This window comes from Engraulis encrasicolus, chromosome 3, assembly GCF_034702125.1.
Source record: "Engraulis encrasicolus isolate BLACKSEA-1 chromosome 3, IST_EnEncr_1.0, whole genome shotgun sequence".
NCBI lineage: Eukaryota > Metazoa > Chordata > Actinopteri > Clupeiformes > Engraulidae > Engraulis > Engraulis encrasicolus.
The window spans coordinates 49478958-49491457 of NC_085859.1; the positions used below are offsets into that span (position 1 = coordinate 49478958).

General features: G+C 44.3%; 1 protein-coding gene across 1 annotated transcript in view; it reads right to left on the reverse strand.

Moving 5' to 3' along the window:
• Positions 1-12500, reverse strand: part of si:ch211-166a6.5 (clustered mitochondria protein homolog) — a 38598-nt gene that overhangs the window by 21820 nt on the left and 4278 nt on the right. Inside the window, exon 2 of the mRNA XM_063195633.1 lies at positions 129-241. Coding sequence (XP_063051703.1) covers positions 129-241 — 113 coding nt within the window. The remainder of the gene's footprint in view (positions 1-128; positions 242-12500) is intronic.

A 12500-nucleotide genomic window follows, 5' to 3' on the forward strand; every position in this document is an offset into this window, starting at 1 on the left:
ACACACACACACACACACACACACACACACACACACACACACACACACACACACACACACACACACACACACACACACACACACACACACACACACACACATATTTGGCCATGATCGTGTCCTCTGACCTGCTGCTCAAAGGGTTCCACTCCTGTCCCCTGGACCTTGACAGGAAATGAGCCGTCGTCTTCCTGCTTCCCCTCGGGAGCGCTCTTCCCCTGAGCCGCCACTTCCTTTCCATCTGCACAAGAAATAAACCAATAGAAACAAGAGGAAGGGTTAATAAACCAATAGAAACAAGAGGAAGGTTTAATAAACCAATAGAAACAAGAGGAAGGGTTAGATGGACAGTCAGCACCAACAAAGCAACTCTGACAGTTGATTCCATACTATTATTTTGCATTTATTTGATGGTATAAATGTATTTATTTTTGGTTCCCCGGTGGAATTTTACTGGGGGAAGATTTTAGAAGGGGGACCGGCCAGACCCGATAAGTTAGTTGAACCTGAATGAATGCAAGTTGTGAAAATGTAAGCCGCGTTTTCCTTCGCCTCAGTCAGACAAAAGAATAGAACGACAGTCCATTTAGATGTCAATCAATAGAGATAAAACAGAGATAAACTTTACAGGCCATTTTGAAAAATGGGCCAATAGAAGTATACTACTATAACAAAGGACTAAAAGCCCATTTGGATAAAAAAAAACAATAGTGATGAAACAAGGGTAAGATTGACAACTAATGAAACAAATTATAGTCAGAACACAGACTAACATTTCACACACATGGTGGCTTGACACCGTATAAGGAAATGAGCTTTGTAGAAGCTAATAGTAGCTTTGAAGTTTGAAATGCTTGCCATACATGGACATAAATACAGGAGTGTGCAGGTCTTTATCAGGCAACATGTAGGCTACTAAAGTGATGTTATCTAATGGATGGACAGACAGACCTATAACTATCAGCAGTTTTGTGGTTTTTGGGATATGGGACTGAATCCTCCTCTGATACGCTCCTTTCATTTCAGAGCATAAAAGTGTGTGACCTGATGAACCATGTGGGAGTGGAATGGGATTGACCTTTTTCTTCCCTCTATCTGCATCTGCACCCATCAGTCTCACACGCACCAAGTTACAGATCAAACATGCATACACAGACAGGCGGGCAGGCAGGCAGACAGACAGACAGACAGACAGACAGACAGACAGACAGACAGACAGACAGACAGACAGAACTCACACACACCCCCAGAGAGAGAGAGAGAGAGAGAGAGAGAGAGAGAGAGAGAGAGAGAGAGAGAGAGAGCAAGAAAGTGTGTGTGTGAAACACACACACACACACACACACACACACACACACACACACACACACACACACACACAACCCACACACACACACACACACACACACACACACACACACACACACACACACACACACACACACACACACACACACACACACACACACCGAAGCCTAAAACGTGGGGGAGTTCTCCATGTCTTCAGCCTTGTCATGTCATGTGAAGCTCTTCCTCTTTCATCCACCGGGCTTGGAGCCAGCTGTGCCAAACTCTCTGGCCTGGTACTGTAGGAGAGCCTAATAAGCCCAACAGGGAGCGCGGCCCAGAACCGGGTTGGAGAACCGCATGCTCCCAGCATTCTTTTACTCTGAGTCAGACATGGCTCAAACGCACACGCTCAAACTCACAAACACATCACAGAATCAATCTTCTTTTCCCTTTCTCTCTCTCTCTCTCTCTCTCTCTCTCTCTTTCTCTCCTCTCTCTCTCTCTCTCTCTCTCTCTCATACTCTAACATACTCAAGAGTTTAAATGAAACAGACTGAGACAGACAGAGACAGCGAGGAAGAAACAGAGAGAGAGAGAGACAGACAGAGAGAGAGAGAGCAAATGTGAGAGAGAGAGAGAGAGAGAGAGAGAGAGAGAGAAAGAGAGAGAGAGAGAGAGAGAGAGACAGAGAGAGAGAGAGACAGAGACCAAATTCCACCTGTACAAGCCACTCCCGTGCTAGCCTGATAAACCAGCCTAAATGTGAGACCGGAGTAATTTAGTCTGGCCCCGATGAACGATACTTCCGAAGATTGTTGATGAGAACAACCTGTTGTTTTTTCCAACCGTGCCGGCGCTCTGACCAATCTGCGATCTTTGCCGTTGATGTGCTTTCCCAACGGTGTTGCGAGCTTCGTCGCCACTCCCTCAAAACCCCGCCCGCTTTGATTCAAAACAAATCATTGCACTGTAATTGGTTTTGCCAGACTCAGGGCACAGTGTTCAAAGCGTTCTCAGATCCGAGGCCAGACCCACTCGCAGCTGAAAATTTTCGCCGCTGGTTTACCAGGCAACTCCCGTGCTGCAACAGCCAGTCAACAGGGACTGGAGTGCAACAGGGACACTGGAGACAAATGAAGCCCACAGGACTGTTGTTTACCATTGGGGTCAGAGGTTGAGTGCCATCAGGGGAGAGTAGATATACTCACACAAGTGTGTGTGTGTGTGTGTGTGTGTGTGTGTGTGTGTGTGTGTGTGTGTGTGTGTGTGTGTGTGTGTGTGTGTGTGTGTGTGTGTGTGTGTGTGTGTGTGTGTGTGTGTGTGTGTGTGTGTGGCTGTGTGTGTGTGTGTGTGTGGCTGTGTGTGTGTGTGGCTGTGTGTTTGTGTGTGTGTGTGTGAGAGAGAGAGAGAGAGAGAGAGAGAGAGAGAGAGAGAGAGAGAGAGAGAGAGAGAGAGAGAGAGAGAGAGAGAGAGAGTATGACACTGAATGAGCGAGTGAGTGAATAAAATACTGAACTAATAATGAATTACATTAATAACTGCTAGTCAATAAATGACGGAGCCAATCAACCCTTCAGTACTCAAACGCTAGTCACCACGCTAAGGATGAGATGGCCTACATCCTCCCAAAGTCAAGGTGGCCCAGCTCGACTCTCACAATGGCTGCCGTACAGTATGCCTGTGTCTCAGAGCTAACTGTCTACTGTGTGTTTCCTGGATCGATCCTGCCTGCTAAATGCTGATAAGGCAATGGCATGCTGCACAGTACACAAAGAGACAAGAGACCCGTCTCCCCTCTCCACTCTCAGCCGGCACGCAGGGCTGGATTAATGCACAGGCTAGATATGGCTGCCCTCCTGCCAGGGGGCCCCTGATTGGCCAAGAGTGAAAAGTTGCAGAAGTTGCAAACAAAAGTTGCAAACAAGATGCAATATTGAAAAACTCCCCTGCTGTGTTTAGTACAGTTGGTAGACAAGTCATCCTTAATTCCTAGCTAATAAATACAGTGAGGATAATAAGTATTTGATCCCTTGCTGATTTTGTTGGTTTGCCCACTAATAAAGACATGATCATTCTATAATGTTAATGATAAAATGTATTATAATATAGAGAGACAGAATATCAAAAAGAAAATCCAGAAAATAACTTTGAAGAATATATTTTAATTGATTTGTATTCCATTGAGGAAAATAAGTATTTGACCCCTCTAGTCAAAAAAGACAAAATACTTGGTGGCAAAGCCCTTGTTTTCACATACAGAGGTCAGATGTTTCTTTCAGTTAATGACAATGTTTGTGGGTATATTAGAAAGGATTTGTGTCCACTTTTCTTTGCAGATCATCTCTAAATCACTTAAGTTGTATGACTGTAGCTTGCCAAATGGGAACTTCTGTTCCCTTCACAGGATTATTATAGGGTTAATGTTTGGAAACTGTCTAGGCCACTTCATGACCTTAATGTGCTTCTGCTTGAGCTACTCCTTCGTTGCTTGGGCTGTATGTTATGGATTATTATCATTTTGGGAGGCTAATCCATGACCCACCTTCAGTCTAGTGGTGGTGGGAAAGAGGTTGGCATGCAGCATTGTACGTTTACATGTCTCCCTCCATCCATTTCTTGACGATGTGAAGTTGTCCTGTGTCTTGGCCAGACAAACAACCTCAAAACATAATGTTACCACTTTCATTTATGATGTTGGAGAAGGTGTTGTTCTTGGGATCATAGGCAGCATTTCTCTTCCTCCAAACACACAGAGTTGTGTTAATGCCAAACAGTTTGATTTTGGTGTCATCTGATTCCAGCACCTCCCAATCATATCCTAATCCAGTTTGACGTTCATTGGCAAACCTCAGGTGAGCCTGAACAGGTTCCTTCTGAAGCCGGGGTACCATACATGCACTGCAGGATTTTAATCCATTGTGGTATCAAGTGTTTCCAATAGTTTTCTTAGTGATTGAGGTCCCAGCTACCTTGAGATGATTTCCTTGCTCCTCCCATAGTTTTAAGGCGCTTTATCTCCTTTTTTCTGGTTATTAAATTCCTACTAGGTCAAATCTTGTATGGAACCAGAGACAGGCCTAAGATTGATGATTGATGATCATTTTGTATGTCCTAAAATTGGGAAGAAATGCACCAACAGTTTGCTCTTTAATATCCAGGAGCCCATTTCAGCCTTGTTGAGTTCTAAAATCTATCCTTTGACAGCTTTTTGGTCTGTCCCATGTTGGCGAGTTTAGTTTGATTGATTGACTGATTCTATGGACTGATTCTGCAGATTCAATGTGTCTTTTGTGCAGGTTACTATTAACAGGTGTGTTCAATTCAGATAACAAGTTGATTGGAAGTGCCATTTGATCTGCGGGATCAGAACTCTTAATGGTTGGCAGGGGATCAAATACTTATTTCCCTCAATTAAATATAAATCAATTATTATATATTCTTTAGAGTTAATTTCTGGATTTTCTTTTTGATATTCTGTCTCTCCATATTAGAATACATATTATCATTAACATTAAAGACTGATCATGTCTTTATTAGTGGGCAAACCAACAAAATCAGCAAGGGATCAAATACTTATTCTCCTCACTGTATGACACTGTCTATATACATTTGTTGTGAAATCTGTTTTCCTGAGGGGCCCACAGCAACCTGTAGCCTAGGGGCCATCTTAATCCAGCCATGCCAGTACTGTACTGTACCTGCTCACAGCATCTGATCTGAGGGGGGGTCTTTCTTTAAGGAAAAGCCCTGTGGTTAACTGGAGTGACTTGATCCAGTGCATCCGATAGTGCAGGTCTGACCCAGATAGCGAGCCAGCTAGCCTGCTGCATCTACTGAGAGCACTATGCAGAACAAGTCAGCCAGAGGACTGCAATGGGTCTGCAATGGGGAAAGGAACTGCATGGCAAAGTGTTCTCCAAAGTTGTTATCCTAAGCTAGGAGATTTGCCCCTGCTGCTTTTCTAAGAAAGGTTACATTTCACTTAGCTAACACTTTTATCCAAAGTGACTTACAGTTACTAACAGGGTATTGGTTACAGTCCCTGGAACAATGTGGGGTAAAGGTGCCTTGCTCAAGAGCACGTCAGCCATGGATGGAGGTGTAGGGAGAGGTATTCAAAGTTGCAACCCTCTTATCTAAAGACCACCTCCTCAACCATTAGGCCATGGCTGCCCCACAGGCTGGATGATCATACAGGCATAGCTATTCAAATGTAGGATTTTGCCATTTGTCACAGGTATAGTTTGCATTGCTGATCAATGCCATGGATCCCAAAGGAAACTGCACATAGTATTGCATTGCACATAATAAAACCTCATGTGTAATCTGCGACATTGGATAGTACAGTACATTGAATAATACCAGTAAGCTACAGTGCATCAGGTAATTTGAATGGCTGGACATACTAGCCTTTAACCCCTTTGCACAGAGCCCATGTTAAAACTGTCACCAAAATTGTATTGCTCAAGTCTTGATCTCTTACTTAAGGCTCCCAGTAATGTCATAGCAATGTTATGATGTAGTTGAGGCTTTTTAGCAATGAGTGAATGGGCCCATCTGCACAAAGAGGCTACAACGTGTCTCCTCATTTTGGCCAGAACCCGGAGAGAACAGACAGGCCCCTGGGAAGAGTGGGTTGGCATCTGCATGGCAGGGCTTGTACTGTAGGCCTACTGGAGTGTATTACTGAACTGCCCATTGTCCCAAAAGCATGAATTCATGGATTTTTCGGGATTCCCCTAATAGGCCCGGCCACCGGTACAGGAACAAAGTTTGGGCTCCTCTCCAGCTACTCCAGGCTGAAAGCCTATGTTGTTAGCACTTAGCAGCGAGCCCATTCTTGGGAAAAATCAACTACATGCTTCGTGGTGCCGCTACGATATAGCCTGATTTTCCGTAGTTGGGCAACGTGCGCTGTCGTTGAGAATGGGTGAGAGAGAGAGGGTGAGAGAGAGCGAGTGAGAGAGAGAAGCGTGCATTCCGGGAGGGGAACGTTGTCGTTGTGTCAGCTTCATGCCATGTCTCCCTTCCTCCAACATTATCCCTAACCTTAACCCTAAACCTAACCCTAACCCTAACCTTAACCCTAACCCTAAACTTAACCCTACACTTAACCGTAAATCACTTGTTTGAAATGTTTGATTACCGTCGTTTCCAGTTAGCCTTCACTAGAGCTTGATTGTTGACGTCCGTTCGCATTATTCTTCCCCCCAGAACCAAACTACCCCAATTGTCAGTTCCCCCTTTCGTCGCCCAACCACGAGAAACAAGGCTATTCGTCAAGGCACCACAAGGCTTAAAGTAGATTTTTTTTCTGCTTTTCTCGTAAAGACTTCACGAAAGGCCTGAGTTACTGTTGGCAGCACCATCCTCCTCAGTCTATAGTCTGTCTGGCAAACAGGGCCAATTATGAATTTTGCAAAGCCTGGGGTCAGCCACTGATTAGGAAAGTGATGTCTTTTGTGTGTGTGTGTGTGTGTGTGTGTGTGTGTGTGTGTGTGTGTGTGTGTGTGTGTGTGTGTGTGTGTGTGTGTGTGTGTGTGTGTGTGTGTGTGTGTGTGTGTGTGTGTGTGTGTGTGTGTGTGTGTGTGTGTGTGTGTGTGTGTGTGTCCAAACCAGCAACAGAATAAACTGAAAAATGCCTCCTGTCAAGAAATTATATCTTGGTGATTCAAAATAAGTAAGAGATGATCCTTGATCCATGGTTTTTGATGCTTGAGCAGTTTCCCCTAGTATTTTGTGATGTGGTTGTGTGTTTAGCATTCTTCTTCATTATCTCTCTAGGTCATTAGCCAGGCTATGTGACTCTAAATGACACCAACACCATGTTTAGCCAACATTGAGCAGCGAATGTTTACTGTTTACTCTGAGAAAGTCTTCTGCTGGGGGCGCTGTGGCGCAGCGCGCTAAGCCCCCCACATTTGGGCTTGCATGCCCACGGGGACCGCGGTTTGAGGACGGCTGGGGTCATTTCCTGATCCCACCCCGTCTCTCTGTCCCACTCACTTTCTGTCACCATCTCACACTGTCCTAAAAAATAAAGGCATAAAAGCCCCTAATCATATATATATTTTTTAAAAAGTCTTCTGCTAAAGGGACGCCAAGTCAATGGCACCGGTTTCATTTCAGCTTTGTGGAAATAATTAGCGGGGATGGGTTTAGGCCTTCTCCAGTTGCCTAATTATGTTACCACAGGAGCTTAGCATTTGATCTACTGGCGTAGACCTATTAAAAAATAGCTGGGCCTAGTTCAAAACACTCAAGTCAAAACAGAAAAACGAAATTGGAAGAACAAAAATAAAGTCCGCAACAGCAGTTTCCCATTTCTCGTTTGTGACAATCCAGGCCCTTCATTGGTAGCTTGGTGAGACGGATGTGTGAGTTTTTTTTTTTAGCTTGACAAAACTAAAGACACCATTAATACTTAAACGCTTCCAAATGCAAAGCCATAGATATAACAGAGTTGCAATACTATTTGATCTCTGGTCACATGGTTTTATGATGGTTTTATGCTAGCCTCGAAGGTTCCAGGTAAACCCATCTCTTCCATACATTTGTGTTAGCATGGCTAGGTTACGTGTACTAATTCTACAAAGTTGGTTGTCCTGCTATTGTCCTGACAAAAGTTACCATTTAAGGTGAAATAATTACAGTCCATTGAAATCGTGTGCTTTAACATGTGCAAAAACAGTTGTTTTATCAATTCCCCCATTCCCCCAAGTCCCCAATGATACTCTATGGAAACGCTACACCCAGAACCTTGAAGGCTCTGAGAACTGCGAGATTGGCCATGTTTAACCATATGTGGACAAATATCATCACCATTTTTCACAGCAGGATCCTAAAACAAAGCTCGAAGTCTTTTATATAGACAGCTCTGGCTTAATCCACCAAATACAGCCATCTGATTGGTTACACTTGATTGACGAGTGAGCCCACCCAACCAAACTTTAGCGATTAACATGGTAGCCAGACACTACATTTACTCTGCTTTTGTCCGCTGTGTTCTGGCAGTTGGACAATTTGGCAGTTAGGCCTACTTACAACGGTTTAAAAGTTGTGGTGTGTTTTTTGATGTTCTGATCGGGATCCTAAAGCAAAGCTCGAAGTCTTTTATATAGACAGCTCTGGCTTAATCCACCAAATACAGCCATCTGATTGGTTACACTTGATTGACGAGTGAGCCCACCCCAACCAAACTGTAGCGATTAGCATGGTAGCCAGACGCTACATTTACTCTGCTTTTGTCCGATGTGTTCTGGCAGTTAGACAATTTGGCAGTTACTTACAACGGTTTAAAAGTTGTGGTGTGTTTTTTGATGTTGTTCTGATCTTGGGCTAAGTGGCTGAGATTTGCAGGATGGCGGATGAGAGGGGGGGGGGGATTCACAGCCAGGAACGGAGAGCCGTTTTTCCAGGTAAAAACAAGACTCCACTTGTGTACCTTGGAGCTACGCTACACTGTGGGATTTTGGAGAAACACACACACACACACAGGCTACACACACAGACACGCACGCACGCACACACGCGCACACACATGCACACACGCACGCACACAAACACACTCACACTCCTGTGCATGCTGAAACATTCATTCACTGCACACACCCCTTGGCAGAATGCTTAGACTTCACTCTTTGTCTGATTTCCGTACAACTAGCCAGACACACACCCACTCACACAAACTTACTCACTCACACAAACTTACTCACACACACACACACACACACACACACACACACACACACACACACACACACACACACACACACACACACACACACACACACACACACACACACACACACACACACACACACACACACACACACACACACACACACACACACACACACACACACACACACACACACAGGTTTTCGTTGTAGCCCAGTGTTCTTTTGGCATTGGCACAAGAGGAGGAACAGCAAACCAACAAGAAACAGAGACACTGATTGGTTGCAACCTTTTGAAAGACAAAAGCCTATTGGTGCAGCTAGGGCTCTTGCGATGCAGGGTGCATTGTTGGAAAATGTAGCAGTTTACATAAACACACACACATGTGTGCACATGAACGAATGCATGCACAGTGCACACACGCTAACGCACGCACACACGTATCAATTTGATTTGTCTAAAAAGTTGAGGGGTTCTCCCTTGTCTTGTCATGTGGAGCTCTTTGTCTCTTTGTACCACAGGGCTGGTCGGCAGCCAGCTCTGCCAAACTCTCTGGCCTGGTGGTAAAAGAACCATCCTGTTGTTGGAAAAGATAGACCCTTTCAGTAGAATAACCATGTGAAATGGCTTTTGTGTATTCTGTATGGTGTTCTGTTTATTGTCCTGTCATCATCTATGTCATTAGAACTTTGAGTTTCGTGGCACCCTAAAATCTCTGCAAGACTTGTCTGTCATTGACAAAAACAATAACTGTATTTAGGAATTAGAAGACGGATATGGCAGTTACTTCCATCTGTCTAGACATGAGTACAGAGACAACTAAAAATGCCTTCAGCGACAGCATTGTCACCCTTGCAGTGCATCCCTCATAAAACATTGCAAATTATACTGCCGTTTGGCTTTGGGCATACCGTTAACATGTAGCTTACATAATGGCAACATTGGTAAAGGCATCCTCATGACAAAGACATCTTCACAAGACAAGGGATAAGGATTTGATAATCACAAAATGTGCAGCATTCAAAGTAATGAACTTGCATAGGATTTGCTTGAAATACATTTGCTTCTGTTGATAGGAGTTGAAAACCGTAGCCCCATAATGCATTGCACGCCGTTCCGCCAGGGGAATGTTGTAATAGAGGTTTTCATTACTATATAGCACTACGCTGCTATGACATTACACTGTGCCTTTTATGTATCATAACTTGGCCCTTGCCATTTTGGTAACAGTCAATTTATCAGGGGTCATGTCTTAATGGATTAATTAAGATGGTGGTGTTGCACAGAAATGTAGCGGCCCAGAGAGTACAGTCTACTACTCCAAACACAATTTTGTTGACTTATTTTAACAATGACATAACAGCTGTCTATATTTAAATCCTTGTTCGAGCCTCGTGGAGCAAAACAGATGATAGCAAGCAGCAAGCAGCCTGCTGTGGTGCCTTAACAGTAAAAACAAAAACAAGTCCTGCACGTTCTGTTTCATTCCCAAACTGCTTCTTCTACGTGTTGAGACTGTTATTATAACAGAAACCCTGTGCTCTAGCAGTAATAATGAAACCCTCTCTGTTCTGCTGGGACTGTCTCTGTCTCCCTCTCAGCGTCTGTCAGGCTTTGGCCTCTTGCCTCGTCCATTGGCAGGTCATACGCTTCTTTCACCGGACTTGTTCAAAGAATCACTTCTGCCTACTTCCTCTATTACTGTCATAAATACATGCAATATTATTGCATGCAATACATGCAATAATTCAATTCATTTGTCCAATCAGGCATTTCAGGTAGATGTGCAGGAATTCTTTGGTCTCAGCAGAGGTGGATACAGGCCTAAATTTCTGGAATTTGAGAGGTGGTTAGGCCTTATAATAAGCTATGGGATCCCATTTGCCTGCACTTACATGTAGCCTCCACTAAAACCTCCTACAGGCAGCAACCCTGATTTCAGGGCCTCTGCCAAGGTTTTGGAGGCCCTAAGCATAACTGGTCAGGAGGCCCCCTTCATAAATAAATATTATTATAATAATAATTGATAAACTCAAATTAAGTAATGGAAGACACATTTTTTTAAAGAAAAAATGATGTGCATTTTGATAACTAATACATATATGTTTTGTAATGTAATTTAATATTTTTTTCATGACGTGTTTTCAGTCAATGTCAATTCAGGCGGCCCCAATTTTGGGGGCAAAGAGGCCCTGTGCGCTCTGCACACTCTGCTGATGCCTAGCGGCGGCCCTGCCTGATTTAGACTGTCAGCAACACCTGAAGGCCTCAAAAGCCTTGCAGGCCGGATTATAAACTCTGATCGAAACATCCGATGGCCTTTAGCCTCCCCAGACTGGCGCTTCAGACCACCCATGATGCAGCCAATGGCTCCATGCTCTTCACACAGCAGACAGGAAAGGCAGGTTATGTGTCTCGTTTTAAAGGACAGCCAGGTGTTTACAGGTTCCTAATCTCTAGAACTCTCGGGGTGTTTTCACACCTCGTCCCTTTCAGCCATTTAAGTGAACTCAGACCTGTGATTCAACATTTTCCACACATATGTGAAGGCTCCAAAGTGTACCTTTATTGTCGTGGTCTCAGAGCGGTTCGCTCATGAGTCCTGACAAGTTACACTTGTGTGACTAGGTGTAATCAGTTAAGTAGAGCTATAGCAGACCGGATGTGGTTAAAAAGAGGATTGACACACCATAAAAGTCTACAGGGACCAGAAACCTGGGTGCTGTGGCTGCAGGTCTATAGAAAGATGGCTATGCTATGACTTGGTCTTCGTCTTCCTAATCTCCAGGACACACAGTCTTTACCTAACAGACAAGTATTGTCAGTCTGCAAAGAATTCATTTGATGTTGGAGAATTATAGTTCTTGCAACATTTTGGAGGAGGTTGGAGGTATAGGCCTACCACATAGTCTTGCTGAGCTAGCATACAGGCCTATTTGTTGTCCCGCTCTCTCTGAGCAACCATATGTGCAGCATGCCTATAAGCGCAAGCTCTCTCTCTCCTTCTCTCTCTCTCCTTCTCTCTCTCTCCATTTTTCTCGCGTGTGTTGGTGTGTGTGTGTGCGTGAGTGCATGCATGTGTGCGAGAGAGAGAGAGAGACAGAGCGAGCGAGAGAGAGAGAGAGAGAGAGAGAGAGAGAGAGAGAGAGAGAGAGAGAGAGAGAGAGAGAGAGAGAGAGAGAGAGAGAGAGAGAGAGAGAGAGAGAGAGAGAGAGAGAGAGAGAGATAGAGAGAAAGAGAGAGAGAATTTTGATGAAATAGCATTTCTGTCACACTGAATGAGATTAATCCCATAAGTGGGGCCATTACAAGGCTATATGATCCCTGGAGGGTGGTGGCAATGGGCTGCTACAGTGTAGTACTGTACAGCACATGAAGTGAGACGCACACAAATGTGTGAAGTGTTCTACAAACGTACTTCCTGAGCCAAGAGGCAGTCGTTAATCATCCATCACACCCACATTTTTAATATGCCGAAATCCACTTGAACTCCCTTTACAAACTAATCAGAGACAGAATGACTGGCGTTT